The sequence below is a fragment of the Fomitopsis serialis genome (assembly GCF_022376445.1).
Source record: "Fomitopsis serialis strain Sig1Antser10 chromosome Unknown B0H18scaffold_42, whole genome shotgun sequence".
Lineage (NCBI taxonomy): Eukaryota > Fungi > Basidiomycota > Agaricomycetes > Polyporales > Fomitopsidaceae > Fomitopsis > Fomitopsis serialis.
Genome location: NW_025955002.1, coordinates 216,201 through 233,742, shown reverse-complemented (window position 1 = coordinate 233,742; position 17,542 = coordinate 216,201). Strand labels below are relative to the sequence as shown.

The 17,542-nt window shown below is 59.4% G+C and overlaps 6 protein-coding genes across 6 annotated transcripts; 4 read left to right on the top strand and 2 right to left on the bottom strand.

Annotated features, from left to right (window-relative positions):
* The first annotated feature begins 1,379 nt into the window (after positions 1 to 1,379).
* B0H18DRAFT_439098 (uncharacterized protein) lies at positions 1,380 to 4,855 on the top strand. Its single transcript, XM_048038108.1, has 3 exons — positions 1,380 to 2,450; positions 2,506 to 4,510; positions 4,571 to 4,855. The coding sequence occupies exons 1-3, from the start codon at positions 1,714 to 1,716 to the stop codon at positions 4,742 to 4,744; spliced, it is 2,916 nt and encodes a 971-aa protein (XP_047892405.1). The 5' UTR covers positions 1,380 to 1,713; the 3' UTR covers positions 4,745 to 4,855.
* Positions 4,856 to 5,777: 922 nt separating this feature from the next.
* Positions 5,778 to 8,916, bottom strand: B0H18DRAFT_439080 (uncharacterized protein). The gene is made up of 3 exons (XM_048038107.1): positions 7,258 to 8,916; positions 6,596 to 7,203; positions 5,778 to 6,543 (listed from the first exon to the last, which is right to left on the bottom strand). Exons 1-3 carry the CDS (start codon positions 8,500 to 8,502, stop codon positions 5,811 to 5,813), a joined length of 2,586 nt encoding a protein of 861 aa, XP_047892404.1. The 5' UTR covers positions 8,503 to 8,916; the 3' UTR covers positions 5,778 to 5,810.
* A 1,176-nt stretch (positions 8,917 to 10,092) lies between these two features.
* Positions 10,093 to 10,509, top strand: B0H18DRAFT_1120068 (uncharacterized protein; the record flags this gene model as incomplete). Its single annotated transcript, XM_048034049.1, has 1 exon — positions 10,093 to 10,509. One exon carries the CDS (start codon positions 10,093 to 10,095, stop codon positions 10,507 to 10,509), a length of 417 nt encoding a protein of 138 aa, XP_047892403.1.
* A 411-nt stretch (positions 10,510 to 10,920) lies between these two features.
* On the top strand, positions 10,921 to 12,003 carry B0H18DRAFT_1120067 (uncharacterized protein; the record flags this gene model as incomplete). The annotated part of the gene is made up of 5 exons (XM_048034048.1): positions 10,921 to 11,194; positions 11,247 to 11,369; positions 11,419 to 11,555; positions 11,619 to 11,709; positions 11,771 to 12,003. The coding sequence occupies 5 exons, from the start codon at positions 10,921 to 10,923 to the stop codon at positions 12,001 to 12,003; spliced, it is 858 nt and encodes a 285-aa protein (XP_047892402.1).
* Positions 12,004 to 12,572: 569 nt separating this feature from the next.
* B0H18DRAFT_1012900 (Metallo-dependent phosphatase) lies at positions 12,573 to 14,815 on the top strand. The gene is made up of 12 exons (XM_048029075.1): positions 12,573 to 12,779; positions 12,831 to 13,029; positions 13,082 to 13,113; positions 13,181 to 13,269; positions 13,323 to 13,457; positions 13,518 to 13,536; positions 13,595 to 13,636; positions 13,687 to 13,840; positions 13,897 to 13,955; positions 14,016 to 14,141; positions 14,207 to 14,276; positions 14,351 to 14,815. The coding sequence occupies exons 1-12, from the start codon at positions 12,683 to 12,685 to the stop codon at positions 14,499 to 14,501; spliced, it is 1,173 nt and encodes a 390-aa protein (XP_047892401.1). The 5' UTR covers positions 12,573 to 12,682; the 3' UTR covers positions 14,502 to 14,815.
* B0H18DRAFT_1012896 (uncharacterized protein) lies at positions 14,751 to 17,446 on the bottom strand. The gene is given in 9 exon segments (XM_048029074.1): positions 14,751 to 14,795; positions 14,834 to 14,882; positions 14,906 to 14,916; positions 14,936 to 14,938; positions 14,953 to 15,044; positions 15,095 to 15,928; positions 15,982 to 16,241; positions 16,518 to 16,521; positions 16,862 to 17,446. 5 exon segments carry the CDS (start codon positions 17,429 to 17,431, stop codon positions 14,982 to 14,984), a joined length of 1,731 nt encoding a protein of 576 aa, XP_047892400.1. The 5' UTR covers positions 17,432 to 17,446; the 3' UTR covers positions 14,751 to 14,795; positions 14,834 to 14,882; positions 14,906 to 14,916; positions 14,936 to 14,938; positions 14,953 to 14,981.
* Between the last annotated feature and the right edge of the window lie 96 nt (positions 17,447 to 17,542).

The window sequence follows — 17,542 nt, the reverse complement described above, 5'->3', positions numbered from 1 at the left end:
TCTCGGCTCTGCGCGAGCCTCCTCCCCGAAGCGGACGCGCGCCACCACCCATACGCGCCCAGACATGTCGAGCACCGTCCACGCAGGGCCGGCGAGGTCGCCGCAAAGGTGCGTTCTATTCTGCCAGAGCAGAGTTGCGCGGTGAGCTGACTCTTCATCCAGACCTGCGCGCCGCCCGCGGAACATCAGCGCGACGCTCGGCCTGCTTGCGTTGAGCCTCACCTGCGCGCAGATGCCCCTCCCGATCTCCGCCGCCTGCGTCCAGGCTGCGAACGCGCGGGATATCAACGCGAGCGTCCGTCTCCCCGTCGAAGCCATTGCACCGCCCCTCATGGCACGCCAGAACTCGAGTTCTGATGCGAGCAGCGCGCAGACGTCAACGGGAGGCGCGTCCGCGGCTACGAGCGCGTCCGACCCGACGAGCGCGCAGGCATCCTTGTCGACCACGGCCTCCCAACCATCCACCCCGTCGGACATGTCCAGTTCGCCCTCAGCACCTTCCGCCCCGACTTCCCCGGCAGCCTCGACGTCCGATTCCGGCGCCCCATCTGCGCCAGGTTCGCAGAGCAGAGGCGACTCACAGTCTGGGTCCCGCGGACAGTCGACGAGCGCGGCCTCGGCCACGTCCTTCTCGGTCTCGGTGCCTTCGGTCTCAGTGTCTTCAGTCTCTGTGCCCTCAGTCTCGGTATCCTCAGTCTCGGTGTCCTCAGTCTCGGTGTCCTCAGTCTCGGCGCCCTCAGTCTCGGTCACTTCAGTCTCCGTGCCGACGTCGTTCTCGCTGTCAAACCCATTCTCGCGGAGTGCGAGCTCATCCGTGAGCGGGAGCGGGTCGGCGTCGCACTCGCACTCGCACTCGTCAAGCAGGTGGTCGTCGCTGTCGTTCAGCTGGCCCAAGTCCTCGAGCGAGTCGTCGACCCGTTCGCAGTCAACGTCCCAGTCGCAGTCCACCTCACATTCGCAGTCGCACTCAAACTCTCGGTCATCGTCCTCGGCATCCAGTTCCGCGTCCCGGAGTAGGAGCACGAGCGTGAGTACGTCAAGGTGAGTGTGCGACTGGTCTTTGGGCCGTGGGTGTCTCACCCGTCTGACCGTGCGCGTTCTTTCTTTCTCTTTCTATTCGTTGTGTTGCTCGCGGTGCACTTTGGCGACTCTCGCTGGCGATTCCCGCGGCGCTCGCGTGCGCGACGGAGTAGTTCGGGGACCTCTTCATCTACCTCTGTCTCTGCCTCGCGTTCTCCAACTTCCGCGTCGGTGTCGGTGTCGGCCTCCGCCTCCGCGCTTCCGTCTAGTTCCACCGGGTTAGTACCGCCTCCGTCTTCGGCGTCCGGGACGACCTCGGAGACCGTTTCCACTGGTTCTACTGGTAGCCTGCCCGTCGGTCCCTCCACTAGTGGCGGCGCCTCGAGTAGCACTGCTCCGGGGAGCTCTTCTTCTGCCGCGAGCGTGTCGCGCAGTGTTGGTTCTTCTACCTTTAGTGGAGCCAGGACTGGAGGCGGCACAACGAGCGCTAGCGCGGGCAGTAGCACCGTTACATCCGTCTCTAGTGGTACGGGACTCTCGAGGACGTCGGACCGGCCGACGTCGAGTAATCACGGCGTAGGCCCGAGCTCGACGGTTGGGAGCAGCGCATATAGTCGGTCGTCGGCGGGCTTGGGTGCGTCGTCCGCCACAGGTGGCTCAGGAACGTCCTCTGTGGTGCGCACGACCGGCGGCATGTCTGGGTCCGTCTCGGGTAGTGGGCCTGGCGATCCGAACCTATCAACGAGTGCGAGGGTAGCGTCGGGGAGTGGTAGTACGTATGTGCCGACGACTTCGGCGGTGTCCATGTCCGTGTCATCCCCCGTCGGATGGTCGTCCTCCTCTGTTGATCTCGGTTCGAGTGGCATGTCTTCTTCTCTTATGAACCCCACGACTTTCACGACAGTCATGACTTATGTTACTGATGTTACGAGTGATGCGAGTGTTATGAGTAGATCGGATACTGACCCTTCTCTTTCTTCTAGCCATGCATCTTCCTCTTCCAGCCGGTCCTCGACGTCTGCTAGTAGGAGCGCGTCATCGTCCCGCTCAACAAGCAGTGTTCCGGCTTCTTCGGCTGCCCATTCGTCTTCATATCCTCCATCGTCATCACTACCGAGCACGCCCTCAACGGTATCACTCACCTCCCCTGTGACGACAGCGTCTGCCACGTACTCCTGGACCTACTCAAATACTGCGGTCTCGTTCCCTGTTGTCAGCACGCGGACAGCTACATACTTCGCCACGACGGACTCGACGACGACGGTGCACTCGGCGACGACGAAGACGGTGCACTACACGGAGACGACCGTCACGAAGACGTCCGTCTGGACGCTCACCTACACCAGTCATGGGCAGACGAGCGTCACCGTGCGCTCGTCCGTCATTGTCTCCGGCTCGCTCATCCCTGAGGTCTCGGCCGGCGAGGCGATGTGAGTATCATTTACATTCGCTGTTGTGATCTACGTGTACTGACTTTGGGCGTAGTTTTGCGCGCAATCATGGTGCCCTCGCCGGGGTGATCCTCGGCTCGCTCGCTTTCCTCTCCCTCCTCGGCGTCCTGCTCGTCATCGCGCTCCGGAGACATCGCGCACACAAGGCCGCAGAGGCCGCCGTCGCCGAGGCACTTGCTAATACCGCTCGGCGCCGCCCTGCGAACATGCTCGCGGACGAGGACGAGGACGATCTTCCGCCGGGCTCGCCTACCAGTCCGACCGGCGGCATGGCGCAGGTCGGAGGCCCCGCTAGCTTACAGGCTGGCGGATATAACCGTCTCAGGGGTGGCAACGCGAGTTCCTCGGGCTTTGATAGGATGAACAGTTCCGGGCCACTCTCAGGGTTCAGCGAACAGAGCGCGCTGGCGGACCTCGCGTTGGGTTCATCGAGCTACTACGCTGGTGCATTTGCCAGTGCTGCCTCTGAGGACGGGCATGGTCGCGAACGTGAGCATGACCTCGCTGACGGCTCGCCTCCACCGATGTCGCGCACGAACAGCGGGGACGAAGATGCGCAGGCGAGCTCGAGCGACCACCTGAGTGCGACGCCACTGTTGGGAGCTGCTGCCGTGGCTAGGCCGGGACGATCTGAGTCGGGCTCGAGGTCGAGGAGCTCTTCGGGGATGGACCCTGCGGCGTGGTTGAGCGGACGCGACATGGCGTATGCAGCGGTGCCGATGAGTGCGAATGCCAGCTCGAATGTCCTCTCTTCGCCGCCACACTCGCTGGGGAACCCACTGGACCCGTTCGCAGATCCTGCACCGCATCCGTACACTGACCCAGCTTTAGCGGCGGACTCGAGTGCCAATCCGTTTGTGGACCCGGCGCCCCCGTCGGGACAGCGTCAATCATGGGACGAGTTCGCTGCGCTAGGTGCTATGAGTGATGCCGCTGCTGGAGCACAAGGCTTTGCGAGCGGTTCCTCAAACGGACATGGTACGGGCTCTGGAGGGGGCACCGGCTCGGGCGGATACAACTCGGGCGGGTCGGCCTACGGGCACACCGGCTCTACGCACGCACTTGGAAGCGGGCCTGGCTCGTCCAGTGGGCACGGCCATGATGGCTGGTCCTCGGACGGTCATGGTAAGCAGGCGGACGGTCGCTCGAGCAACGGTCATGGAGACGGCTACAACCTCACCGCGAGCAAGCGCTCGAGTCTGCTGCCCACTGTCCCTGGCGTCCCCCCGCCGACCGCGTATCGCTCACCAGGAGAGGGAGAGGACAACGATGGCAGTGCGGGCAAGAAACGGAGACGGAGCTTCTTGGGCGTGAGCAGGCCGTGGAGGAGAGCGAGTGTGAGCGACTCGAGCGAGACGAGGGCGTCGTACGTCGATGCAAGGAGCTCCTTCCCCGAGTCGGATCCGCGCAGTTCGCAGTACACGGATCCGCGTCTCTCTGCTGCGTCTAGCGGCGGCGGCGGACGAGCCCGAAGCGCGACAATCAGCCCCGCGACCTCGCAGCAGGCGCTCACCGCACTGGGTGTGTCCAGCTCGCCCCGGATGGCTGCTATGGGCGGCATGGAGAGTGCTCCTGGTACGCTCGGGCGCTCGACATTCAAGCGACCGCAGTCGCCGACGCTCCCGCCAGGGTCGATCCCGCCTGTGATCATACACAATCATGCACCCCCGGCTTATCCGACGGCTGCATATTCCGTAGTCCCTTATGGCTCAGGAACCTTGCCGCCCTCGTCGTACTCAAGTTCACATCCGTACTCGTACGGCTTCCTAACGCCCTCGACCCATTCAGATGCTGCGTATCCTTCCTCCTCGGACCTTCATGGTGGACTACACCCGTGGCGAGGGCTGGCAGGATTATTTGGCACGCCCGACATGCCGAGTCCTGCGCCGACGGAGACGAGTGACGCGGGCGCGCCTGAGGGACTGTTGGACCCCCGTCGAGTGGGCACGGTTGCGGGTGGTATGGGTGCCGCTGGGATGCGGAGTACGGGCGCGATCAGCTTCAGGGATGAGGTGGACTATAGTAGGCCGATCGGCGGGGTGAGTGTTTCGTGTTCTGAGAATTGTGTGCATTTACTGACGGCGGATTGGTTTGTGTAGCTCGTGAACAATCGTCAGCATAGCCAGACGACGGTCCACACGACGAGCACGCGTCATAGGACGTATTATACGGAAGACGATGATGATGACGACGACGCTGACCGCGAAAGCATCGAGCCGCAGGGCCATGAAGAGGATGAAGACATCTCGTATTTGCACGGTCTCGTGTCATGAACGCGAGGATCCGTTCATTCATCGCTTCTAATTGTTTGCCTGTACATATTCACCGTCCTTCCTTCTGCAAAACCGGGCTGCCGCCCGTCTAGTTGCTAGTCGATACGTGCGTACTTGATCTTCGTTTTCTTGCATGTGTTGCATTTTCTTTTGGGTTTCGTATTTTGCATTCGCCCACCATGCCTTACAGTCCCTACCACTAGTACGCGTTATGAATCTCAATGAACCCCCGCATAGTCCCACGACCCGACCCCTCCCCGCTCGCAGTGCGCGACCACCTAAATCCACGCTGTAGTACTAGTTTTCGTGCCCCAGCACTCTGTACTGTCCATGTTTCTTCATTCCGAACATACGCCTTGATTGTCTCATTAAGCTCTCTCCCCGTCTCAATATACTCCATCACTGTGCATTGTAGTTACTTGTCTCGACTTTATAGATCGTTGACTCGCGCAAATAGAGCAATATCTTTCATAGCATGGCGAGCGAGTTCTCGATGTGAGAAGTCGAGACGACAACTGCCGTGATGAGTCTATAATCAGGGATTTTTAGCGAAGCGTTCAGGCTGTGGTACGTCGTGTGTCTGTAATAGTATGGAGGCAAATAACGTCGTCTTTCCTCAGCTGTCCTTCAACCGGCTGTTCGTCGACCGTCCAGGTCAGCCCTCTCCCGTTTCCCGAACACAGGTTCAAACAGAATTTTGATGGGTTTGCATGGTGGCCATCGGTGTGGAGGTTGAGCTCAGGAAGGGATCCAGTGATTTCGCCGTGGCGTCGAGCCCTCTCCGCGATTGTTTTCTAGCGTCGAAGCGCGGCATACTGTGAGGGAGGTTTGTTGTCTAGTCGACAACCTCATCATCCCTGTATTTATGCCTGGCTCTAAGCTCTAGCGTTCGACGCTGCATCTGGGCCTTTTCCGTGCGTCAGAAGAAAGGCTGGTCTCCTTCAAGGACATTCGCTTCACGGCAGTCCAGCAGCTATCTGGGTTGCGACGTTATGTACTAGGCGGGCATGTACCTCAACATACTAGTTCATACTTAAATCATAATTCATACTGGTATATCGCTCAATCAAGGTCTCCATAAGGGCCGCTCCTTCAACTTACTCCCTCCACGATTCGACGCCACTGAAGCAGGTCTCGAGCTCGAGCTCTCGCCCAGTCCCTCGAAAGCCAGGATCAGATCCTTGACACTCCCGCCGCTACTGCGCCTCTTCGCGGAAGGATCCATTCGGAGCGGCTTGTCCACCGGAGGTGGTGGCGCCGGGTGCAGGTCCACCAATCTGCGAGGCTGTTCCTTGCCGCGCGGTATCCTGGACGGCTTCGGCGGGGGCACAGCGTTCAGTTGGACAGAGTTCCTCGGAGGGACGGGCTTCGGCACAGGCTTCGGGGCAGGTGTGTGGATCGGTGCGCGGGGTTTGGCGAAGGTTTCTGGTGGTGGTACGGGAAAGCCTGGTTGCGCGGGTTTGGGCTTCTTGACAGGTTGCGCTTTCGAGCCAGATGGGACGGGGAGGTAGGAAGAGAAGAAGCCCTTAACTCTCGTCGTGAACGTAGGGCGCGGGATAGCGGTGCCGCTCCTGGGTTGTGGGTGCGGTTGTGGCGGTGGTTGCAATCTTTCTGGTTCGGCCGGTGAAGGAGCGGGAGGCACGGAAGATGCATGCCCTTGGGGCGTAGTGCACTCCTTCTCGAAGCTTGACATACAAGGAGTGTTTGACAGCAGGGAGACGGATGAAGGCGTGGGCGGTGCGACCCTTCCAGCCTGCTGCTTCTTCTGCAACGCTCTGGCACGCCGCAAGACATCCTCCCTGTATGAACAGTCAGTCAGAAACGTCCGGTTCTAGGCGACCAGAAACATACCGATTCAGCCCATCAGGCTCCTGCAACACAGATGTTCCCTCCCGCTGCGCGAAGAACCGATCCGCGACCTTCTCCAGATCAACAGAATCAACATCCACCAGCACCTTGCCACCTCCAAGCGCAAGCCGCTCGTCCGTCAAGCACGAATCCAGCTTCTTCCACTCCTTGCGCGTCCAAGCTCCCGCCTCTCTCCCAACCGGAGTCGACGCGTCCCCCAAGGAGAAGCTCGGCGTCGCCCAACTGAACGAGTCTGCCGGCTTCAACGGCGTGACGAACTCGTTCCGGGTCGAGGCCATCTTCTGCAGGACCGCGCTTTCATCCTGAACCTGGCTGTGGCTGTGGCTGAGGTTCTCAAGATCAAGCGAACGCTCCGCTTCCTTCAGCAACTCCGGTATGGTCAACGCCGGGCTCCCTGGGATGAACACCTTGTCGCCGAGCATGCCCCCGAGGGTGTGCCTGCGCGTACCCTTCGGCGTGGACGAGGTGGCCTTACTGATCCCTGAGGCGAGCGACGACCGGCGGCGCGCGTCGCGGATGGCGGACGTCGCGTCGAGATGAGAATGGCGGCGTTTCTTGGCGAGAATGCGCGGGACGCAGTCGTAGTCGTGCTGCGAGAGACGTTCAGTCTGATTAGGAAAATGAATATGGCGCTAGACACTCACCAGCCTGAGAATCGCTGCAGCGCGAGCGGCTGCCAGAGGGTCATCACTGGTGATCTTGATGACACCGTCATCCAAGGAGTCGCTCTCATCGTCGTCGGAACCATCCGCTGGGTTATCGTACTCATCTGCCGCCGCGGGCTGCACCTCCGGGGAGCGCACCGGATTCGCCTCCGCATCGGTAGAGCGAGACTCACTGGGAGGATGGAACGCGTGTTGTAGGACTTCCGTGGTGGCTTCAATTTCCTCCTCCTCTTCGCTCTCGTCGTCCGGCAGGACAGACAGTTCGCGGTCGATGACAGCCTCGTCCGAGCGGTCCTCCTCTTCCTCGTCAACGTCGACAGACGAGTACTCCTCCACAACCTCCACTTCAGCCTCAGTGGGAGCTTCGACCGTGACAGTAGACGTGCTAGGCAATGGAGAGACGTCGCTGTGCACGATCGCGCGCTCCTTGCCCTTCGAACTGAGCTCCGAGACGAAATCGTCCGCAAGGTCGGGGTCCGGCTCCGTGAGTGTGTCCTGGTCGCTCGCGTCGTCCATGAGCACGTCGAAGTCATATTGTTCAGTGGTCTTCTGGGTAAGTAGCTCGAAGGGAGTTGGGGAGGGCGTGCGCGAGTCTTCGTGCACCTCTACCGAAAGGTCCACGAAATCCGGTTCTTCGACAGGGATGACTGCTGGCTCGTACCGAGCCTCGTATGACTCCTCGTCTTCATCCAGGGCAAGCTCTTCCCGAACCTCGACAAGAGGCTGATAAACTTCTTCCTCAAGCTCAACATCCTGCCCTTCCAGCACATCCTCCTCCCTACCCTCGCTCTCTTCCGCCTCCTCCACTTCCTTCATCACCTCGTCCTCGTCCTCATCCTCATCAACTCCCTCCTCCCCCTCTTCCAAAGCCGCCAAGCTCCGTCTCGGATGCGGACTCTTCGGCCGCCCCCACTTGTCCATCCTCATCCTCGTACAGCTGCTCGGAGGGTCTGCCTTTGTCGGTATGGCCATGACCCTGAACCTCCCCGTATACTCGCCCGTCGCCTCCTCCGCTTCCTCGCGACCTGCGCCGCGTCCGTCGTCGCTCCAGTCATCGTCGCTCGCCGCGTCCAGCGCAGAGAAGTTGAATACGGGTGCTGGGTCGCCACTGGCGTCCTCGTCGTCGGTGAAGACGGGGTCGGACGGGGCGGCCTGTGCCGGTGCGGCCATGATGAGCTCCGGGAGAGGGGCATCCTCTTCCTCGTCCTCATCGTCCTCGCGCATCGGCGAGCTCGACAACAAAGGTGGGGTATCACGAGAATACGAATGTGTAGAACCATTAAGCGAGTGTGTAGAAGCGCGCGAACCGGCATCAAGAGAGTCATCAAAGGAACAAGAGGGAAGGGGAGGGGGAGTAGACGGCCTGACCTCGCTCGGGCGCGACTTCGGCTTCGGCCTCCGGCGTCGGGGCGGGCCAGACAACAGGAGCGGATCGTCCGTCGGGGACGGCGGGGGCAGCGGTTGGGTGAGGTCGATCACCGGCGGCTCCTTCTTGATTGTCAGAGTCAGCCGCTTCGTGCCCTTCGTGCTCTGCACGGACTTGCGCCGGTTTGGCCGCGACCGCGTGGGCGACTCCTGCGATGGCGAGCAGAAGACCTCGCGTGGCGGCGTGAAGCGCTCGCGCGGAGGCTCGTACGGGAAGATCGGCGTGACGGAGCGGCGACGGGCGGGAGCAGAGATGTGCTCGCGGCGGCGCGAAGGTGACGGCGGGATGTAGTCGGCGCGGGGGTTGACGTGATGTGGGGAGGGAAAGAGGGCACGTTTGGTGGGGGACTCTGAGCGGATGCGGGTAGGGGTAGAGACGGGGGCTACGTCTTTGCTTGTGGAGGGTCGGACAGGCGAAGAGGCTCGGGCGACGAAGTTGACATAGCGCTTGGACTGTTTGCGGGGCTTACTGTTGGGTGTCGCTTCTGCAGCGACGTTGGCATCTCCCAGTGTGCTTCCTCCCTCTCCATGCTCGGCATCGACGTCCGCTGTGTCAGTGTCAGGGATTGCGGTGGCACTTAGCTGACGTTTGCGTTTTGCAGCAGACTTCGCCGACGCCGACGAAGCGTCAGACGACGCAGTATGAATCTGCTGCGTAGTCAAACGGGAGCGCACCGACTATACCAATCAGCTTTGTCCTGGTACGAGTACAATGCCTACATACAGCAGATCTATTCCGTCGGAGAAACTCTTCGGGTGGAGGGCTGATCAGCATGCGACGCGCATCCATCTCTGCCTGACTCTGCGAGGACGGAGGTGTGAAGAGACCCGTATGAGTTGTTCCGGATGAGCTCGGGCGTGCATTTGAAGCGGAGGGTTGGGCGAGAGAGGAGCCATGCTTGCGCCTCGCGGCCTTCGCGTTGTGAGAAGAACCAAAGTGGTTAGTGAGATCAGGCAAGATATCGGGCCTGCGGCCGGTGCTCATCGAAGAACGCTTGCTACAAACCAAGATAAATGTAGATGGGTATCCAGAAGATAGGAGGTAGAGGGAGGGAACAAGAACAGTTCAACTCGAGAACGAGATGCACGGTCACCACCCCGCGTCGTTCAAGTCACGTGCGCAAACAGATTATTGTCCCAAACTGACAACACAGCTTTATTTGTTCATCTTAATAATCGACCATTGCGTCCTGGGCTTCAGGATCATTCCCTTCTGAAAGATAGGCGGTTTCAATATAAGTATTACAAAGAGTACAGTAGGCATGCAAACTCAGTGTGCAGAATTCATATTCGTACCTTTCTAGACTCTCTCGAGCTTCCTACAGTTGGCAACGTTTCATGTAAACGCCTGTAGTTATTCTGAGTATATTCCTCGGAGCCCAATCCCACATGTTGTCCCCGGGTGATAAGTTCAGACCAAGTTCAGACACAAATATTGTCAACGCGGTATCGGCGTCGGGCGGCTACATATCGGCTGTGTCCGATCAATGTCCGATCTGCGCCGCCACTCACGCTGGCACCCTCCTCCCCTGCAACCTTCGTGTCCCCATCCCGTGGGCCGCCCTTAACGGTCTCGAAGACGTCACGCATAGCCACAACCACTTTGACCTCGCCTGCATGCTGCCGCCTCACCCCACGTTCCAGCGCATTCCCCTGTTCAATGACGACGCGGAGAACCCGTACGAGTTCGAGCTCGGGGACTGTCACGGCGATGTTGCGTCGTTCGAGAAGAGGTTAGCGAACATCGCAAATGTAGATGGCTCATGTATCGCAAAGGGTAGCGAGTGGGAAGACAGAGTAGGGTAACAAGTTGCGGTTTGCTATGTAATGATCGCGGGCGCTAAACTATGAATGGTCGAACTAGGATTCCTCGGACAAAGCTCTGTTCATGATTATATCGAGTCACGAATGTCAAGTATGTAAGTACTGATCGCACATGTCACATAGGCTACGTCGCGGTATTGGATGTAAGTGGAATACAACCGTTGCACTGGTTTTCATTGGTTTCCCATGTCAACTCGGTGTCCAACGACGACCAACTGGCAGATTATACACCGCCCTGGTGGCAGTGGTCGTCATCAAGTCATCAGTCTAGTTCTCAGATAAGTCTCGCGCTGTCTTGAGCGCAGGCTCAGAACATCCTGACTGGTGACTACCTGCACCATACCTGCCGGCTGCCGTTGCGCGCGTATAACACGGAATCGCTCGCGTGCCAACATGTCCAAACCTAGTGGAGGCTATTTCCAGTTACCCAACTCTGATACAGACGACACAGAGGACGTGGTAGAGCTCAAGTCCCCGCCGTCTCCGTCTCGCGATCGCGATGACGCGCACCCGAGTTTCAGCGAATCAACCACGCGACAGACATTTCTCCGCCGTTATTGGCCCACTCTAGTCGGCCTCGCGTTCTTCTGCGCCTCGCTCGTGCTCTTCAACTCGGCCCTCCGCATACCACCAGACGCTCAATGCGCGAAACAGCTGTCGGCGTACTGTAAGCGCTGGGATTGTTGACCGTTGCAGATGCGGACTGAGCGAGATTGCAGCTCCTGCGATAGAAGCGGTGGAATATCGCGATGTTGTCTTCAACGGCTCCCTGCGTCACCCTTCCGAGTTCCGAGGGACCCCCAGTCCAGCGGTCGATGCTGCGTGGGACAGAATAAGCGACCGTAAGACTTCGCTCACCTATACACCTTCACATCTCACATCGTCACTTAGTCAGACCATTGCGCATATTCGAGGATGACCTCGCGAAGATCGGCAAGGAGCCCAAACCGTCGCTCGCCAAGTACCACGCAGAACACGGCGGGGGCTACGTCGCGACGCTCGAGATCGCGCACCACATGCACTGTCTGGTACGTCGTCAACTCGAAGTGTAATCCGCGACCGGGGTCGACAGCTCACCTCCGAGCTCGCAGAACATGCTCCGCAAGAACACGTACTGGGACTACTACGCGCCCCTCGACGACAGCTACCAGCAGGATCCCGCCTTCTACCGCGTGCACCTCGGTAAGTCCCCCAAGCGCGCCCCGCCGTTTCCCGTTCCCCGCTGACCCGCCCGGCGCCCCAGACCACTGCGTCGAACTCTTGCGGCAGAGCCTTATGTGCACCGCGGACGTCGGGCTTATCACCTTCAACTGGGTCGCGGACCACGGCAGGCCCTGGCCCGACTTCAGCACGCAGCATCGGTGCAGGAACTACGACGGGATCGTCGACTGGAACCAGGAGCGGAGTGTTTGGATCGGAGCGGCGAGTCTCACCCGGACGGAGGGAGTGGTTGACATGCCGGAACCCAAGTCTTGATCGCGATTCAGGATGTTCGGCTTCGTGGTAGGACATGTATTATTAATATCCTAAATTATGGTGATTGCTGCCAAGGAACTGGTAGATGTTTACTCGAACTCGAAGTCTGTATGTAGGAGGCAGCTAACCCCACTATTAGCGCGGGCGGACATGATCTGTAAGTGCTAACATACCCCTTGTGCAACCCACCTGGCCATAAGGGGGGCAAAGCTCTGACCTGGGGCCGCGACCTGCAAAGACATCACCACACCTTGAAGGGACTGGTCTTCGGCATACTAAGATGCAAATGCGGCTGGCAGACCGTCGTGACACAACACACTACCCATATGGACTTTGATGAGACTCCCGACTCGGACGATCCATTATGATTGGCGCTACTGGAGCGTTCCTTGTTGCAGTTTCTCTGTTCTGCGCCGGGCGCTGTGCGGGCGCATAAAAGTAACTCGAAGCTGACCGGCTCCGGCTTTTGCGGCGAACGTGCACATCGGCCCTCTTGTGGACAGCCAGACTCGTATCTTGTACGGTGCACGTTGGTGAGAGCTTCCTGAGATCCTTCCTCACACCGGTAACTTACTCCCAATCAGCGAAACTGCTATAAAGAGCCGTCGTCAGTCTCGTACTGGGAAGCTTTCGTGGCTGACGCTGACGCGTACGACTAGCCCTTGACCACGTAGCAGCCATGGCATTCACGTACTGGATCGCTATGTGGTTTGGCTTGTGGGGCAGCCTGATGTTGCCCCTCAGGCTAGCTAGTGCAGCTCCGCATGCACGCTCTCGTATGCCGTTCACTATGATGGAAGTCTGAACTCTACTTGACTCTATTTCAGAGACGTCGCTCGTCGCTGATCTGGACCCATACCCCACCAAGCCACGCATCGCATTTCGCCCGGATGGCACGTTCAAGATCACTGTCTTCTGCGACCTGCACTACGGCGAGAACCCATGGGACGCCTGGGGCCCGCAACAGGACATCAACAGCACGGAGTTGATGAACATCGTCTTGGCCGACGAAAAACCGGACTATGTGTAAGTACGGGAGACTTACGATGTCAACAGGGCAATCTAATTGGCATGACAGGGTGTTGAACGGGGACCTGATCACTGGCGAGAGTGAGTCTGACCTTGCTAAGATCACTATCCCGAGTGCATTCTCACAGCGGATGATCAAATCACGTAGACACCTTCCGACAGAACTCGACGCATCTCATAGACGAGATCGTCGCTCCTCTGAATACAGCGCAGATACCCTTCTCGTCTACGCAAGGCGTACGTCTCTGCCTCGTCCTCGATGCTTCACTTAATAAAAATACCTAATCTAGAATCACGACAACGAACCAAACATTACGCACCTCGAGGAGATCAAGCGCGAGCAGCTGGTCGCGCCGCTCAGCTACACGCGAACCGCGCCGCCTGGCATCGGCGGCGAGCAAGGACCCGGAACGTACTGGGTACCTGTGCGTGACTCTTCTCTGTTCCTACCTATAGCATTCCTGCTGACCCAATGCGCAATTCAGGTGTACGAGCATATTTCTGGTATTCGCGAATCTGGTCTAATGTCTGGAACGGGCGGCTGACCTGGATGCTACCTCAGACGCTACCCCGAAGCTCGTCTTGTGGTTCTTCGATTCACGGGGTACGTCTTCATTTACAATAACGATGCACATCTTTACGGACAGCCAACAGGTGGCTTTAGCAAGGGAGAAAACTCAACTGCGGTGCCCGACTGGGTCGACGAGACCGTCGCAGGTTGGATTCAGTCGGAAGCGGAGGCGATGGACGCGGCATGGGGTCCCGCTAGCACCTCTCGGGGTGCTCTCGCATTCGTCCACATCCCTCCGTGAGCGGATTTCCGCCACCGTGGTTCTCTTCATACGCTTAGCCCGTTCTTCGCAGGCACGCTATCCAGGCCCTCCAACCCGACCTGAATAGCACCCGCGATCCCGGACTCAACGGTACGTTGTAGCCTTTGGTGTCCCCAGACGAACATGATCGTCTCATCTCCCCTCCGACAGCTGACGTCCTGGGTTCCGGCTCCACCGAGGCGACGACCGAGTCCGCCAACCTCGGCAAAGACCAGCCGTTCTGGGACGCGCTCAACCAATACGTGCCCAACCTACACGCAGTCTTCTCTGGCCACGGTACGTTCCCCTTATTCACCCAGGGCGTCTCATTGATTAGCAACGACCTCCCGCCGTCCTGGTAGATCACGGCAATGAGTGGTGCGTCCGCGAGCCGACAAAGAACGTCATATTTTGCTTCGGCAAGCACTCCGGGTATGTATCGTCTCATCTGAGCGATAGCCTAAGCCAGGGCATTGCTGATGCGGATGTCTTTCGATCTTGTGCAGCTACGGCGGGTACAGCGACTCCTGGTGGGGCCACGGCGTGCGCAACATCATCTTCTCGTCGCCTGACCCGACGGGCCCTCTGCAGTCGTGGATCCGCTACGAAAACGGGACAATCAATGCGAACGTCACGTTGGACGCGTCCTACAATTGATGTGTGCATGTAGTACTTACCTGGCTTGGAGTGCACTCGCCTCCGCGCCTCCGAGACGTATGTCAGTGCTAAGAATGATCCATGCTCAAGTAGAGAGAAGAGCCTCGTACCGTACCGTAACCCACGTAATCAGTCGCTCGTTTACAGTGCCCCGCGCGCAATACGATCCTTGGTCTTCCACCTTCATGCCCGCAGTGTCGCGGCCGTTTCCGTTGTTCAAGGACGGACTACAGTCGTATGGTACAACTTGTACAACGAATCCGATGGCACGCGGGATTTGAATCTGAACTTGATCGGCAATCTTCCGTTCCTAGTACACTGGGCTGCTATAGCAGGTAGTCTCGATGAGAGTGCATAAGGTTCTATTGATTCCTAGTAGAGCTACTTGTCGTTATCTGAATTACAAATGAGTTGAGTAGGGAGCTGTTGGCCACCATCCGAGGATCAGCACTTCACTGGTGCATCACAGTGATCTACATTTCACGCCACAGGCCCGACCGCATGCAGCACCAGACTCTCGATATTGTCCGCCTCCGTGTCCAGCTGCTTCGAGCGTCAGAAACAGCACCGACGACTGAACCAACAGCACGCACCCGCACCCCGATCAGAACCCCCTCGTCCATCATCACGCTCTCGTAGTCATACTCCTCCCTCGTCTCCGTCACGCTGTACCCCATCTCCGACCGCACCGGCTCCTCGAACACCGTCGACAGCAGCGCCGCGCGCCGCAAAAACACCGTCTTCGCCCCGCCGCCGTCGCACTCCAGGTCGCTGTGCGCCGACTCACGGACGAGCCGTCCCCGCGCACGAGCCGCGTGTGTCCGGCGTGCGACCGCGCGCGGGTTGAAGTCGTAGATCAGGATGGGCGCGGGGCTCTCCCGGCTCATGACGACGAGCCGCTGCCCGCAGGTGACGGTGATCCAGCGGATCGCGAGCCCGTCGCCGTCGAGCCACACGCACGCAGGCGGGCCCCACTCCGCCCACTCCACGCGCGGGGGCTGCATCGCCGGCGACGATGCCGGCGAGAGCTGGGGAGCGAGCTCGAGGCGCGCGAGGAGCGAGGAGCGGTGGACGACGAGGGACAGGTAGTGCAGCGTGCCGTTCAGCAGATCCTGCGCGACGACGTTGAAGATGATCACCGCGCGCGCGGGGTCGCTGAAGAACGGCGCGTCGGCGAAGGTGCCGTTGCACGTCGCGAGCGCGTTCGGCTCGGCGCGGCACCAGATCCGGTGCAGGAGCGTGCTGGACGTGATCTGGGGCAGCGCGAGGCTGCAGAGCGTCTGCAGCGGCGCCGGGTCCTCGGAGGAGCCTTCGGGCACGCTGAGTGAGCAGAGCTCCAGCGAGCGGGCGGTGATGTTCGGGAGAACGATCACGTCTGGCGAGAGGAAGCAGAACGCGTTATAATGAGGCCCGTTTGCCGTGCGTGTCTGGAGACAGCCGTGAGCTGTTTCGCGCAAGGAAAGGCAGACATCCGACTGACGAATTTCAGTTTTCCAGTTTTCCAGTTGTAGACGTAGAACGAAACGGCGGGCGTCGCGTCTCCCCGGGCATTCAAGAGGCGCGAGGAGTTGAAGAGGACGCCGAGCGTGTCCCCGACGATCTCAATCGAGACGCTGCAGTGGCCGGGGAAAAACGGCATCCTCGGGACCTGTAAGACAGGCTGGGACGCAGCGGGATGGTGGCCTCCGCTCGACAGTTTGATCAAGTGGATCCTGAGGTCCGCTAGTAATTCGTTCGCTACGTTAAACCTATCCAGTCAGTGGCAGAATTAGTATTCGCCGCGGGCAAATTCAACTTGTTGGGACTCTTGAAACGCCAAGAACAGTAGTGTTACGGGGAACATTGTCGGAAGCACAATGACAGCTAAGCCCACACTGTCGGCCCCCGCGCCTCTCAAACACACGTACGTAGAGTCCAGCGGGTTTGATAAGGGGTCGCCGGACGCAGCAGACTCCGATGCGGCCAGGCTGAGCCAGGCAGCCGCGACCTTGGCTACGGTGGCCCAGGTTGAGTGGCAAGTATCCGGATCGCTCGGTACCAACGTCCGACGACCTCCGCTCCTATCCGCACTTTTGTGCGGGGCCCAACATTGTGGACCTAGCTAGAATGCCGAAAAGGCTGGTTATCGTCAAACAACAGCGATCTGGAGAGGCGAAGCACTAGTCAATCGCAGAGGTGCATAGGCGCACAACACTTCTGAGTCGTTGCGCGCCCACGTCCCTCCTCCAGAGAAGGGATTCTAGGGTTTTCGCGTACTTGAAAAAGTTCCCCGTAGACTCCCATGTTCTCAAGATTTTCGGAGTCCAAAAAGGTGTTTCTCCCGCGGTGACTGCGCATAAGGGCGAGTGGTGAGATGGTACATACGAGTAGGTCACGATTGCGATCAAGTCATGCTCCTGCGCAGCGATCCCGACGTCCATGATCTTCGAGTGGATGTCTATATGTGCCCATGGGCCGTCTAGTGCATCCGCGGTACTGTTGGCCTTCAAGGCAGCCCGCAGATTGATGGATCGCGTTGCGTCCGTAGACCTCCACGCAGGCAGCAGTCGCGAGTAGGACTCGCCGAGCAGGAACATCCCGCCGGTGAGGTCGTATATGCTCGAGGGGTTGTGTGGCACCTGAATCTGCGCGATGCGAGAAAACTCCAAGCGGTGCCATGCCCTCTCACGCTCCTTCAGGATGCGCAGGCGGTCGGCCAGGACATGGCGCGAGGCGGGGTTGTCGACTGCTCCGGCAGCATAGAGCTCGACGGTATATTGGAGGCTTGTGTCAGCGTCGATGAGGGTGCAGAAGGATCGGTTGGCGAGTCTGCAGGCGAGCAGGGCGGGGCAGGGGAGGCGGGCGAGGATGCGGACGATGAGCTCGGTGGGCAGGTCGAGCAGCGGCGACGGTGGCGGGTCGGGCGCGAGGGCGGCAATAATGACGTTCATGATGGTACCCGACAGTGATCGGCTCGGCGTCTAATATACCCCCGCTTTCAATACGCCTCCCGTGTTTCCTTTTTGGTTGAATATGCTTCGCGGACTCCCCATTCAGACTTT

Bases quoted from the DNA above. Each gene is read 5' to 3' on its own strand.
- B0H18DRAFT_439098 (XM_048038108.1), top strand. From the start codon at position 1,714: ATGTCTGGGTCCGTCTCGGGTAGTGGGCCTGGCGATCCGAACCTATCA. The intron at 2,451-2,505 runs GTGAGTATCATT...CTTTGGGCGTAG, and splicing joins GTCTCGGCCGGCGAGGCGAT to TTTTGCGCGCAATCATGGTG. The intron at 4,511-4,570 runs GTGAGTGTTTCG...TGGTTTGTGTAG, and splicing joins ATAGTAGGCCGATCGGCGGG to CTCGTGAACAATCGTCAGCA.
- B0H18DRAFT_439080 (XM_048038107.1), bottom strand. From the start codon at position 8,502: ATGCGCGAGGACGATGAGGACGAGGAAGAGGATGCCCCTCTCCCGGAG. The intron at 7,204-7,257 runs GTGAGTGTCTAG...CGTCTCTCGCAG, and splicing joins CTGCAGCGATTCTCAGGCTG to CACGACTACGACTGCGTCCC. The intron at 6,544-6,595 runs GTATGTTTCTGG...CTGTTCATACAG, and splicing joins GAGCCTGATGGGCTGAATCG to GGAGGATGTCTTGCGGCGTG.
- B0H18DRAFT_1012900 (XM_048029075.1), top strand. From the start codon at position 12,683: ATGGCATTCACGTACTGGATCGCTATGTGGTTTGGCTTGTGGGGCAGC. The intron at 13,114-13,180 runs GTGAGTCTGACC...CAAATCACGTAG, and splicing joins GGACCTGATCACTGGCGAGA to ACACCTTCCGACAGAACTCG. The intron at 13,841-13,896 runs GTGAGCGGATTT...CGTTCTTCGCAG, and splicing joins GCATTCGTCCACATCCCTCC to GCACGCTATCCAGGCCCTCC.
- B0H18DRAFT_1012896 (XM_048029074.1), bottom strand. From the start codon at position 17,431: ATGAACGTCATTATTGCCGCCCTCGCGCCCGACCCGCCACCGTCGCCG. The intron at 15,929-15,981 runs GTCAGTCGGATG...GGCTGTCTCCAG, and splicing joins AAACTGGAAAACTGAAATTC to ACACGCACGGCAAACGGGCC. The intron at 15,045-15,094 runs GTGCGTGCTGTT...CGCTCGAAGCAG, and splicing joins GGGTTCTGATCGGGGTGCGG to CTGGACACGGAGGCGGACAA.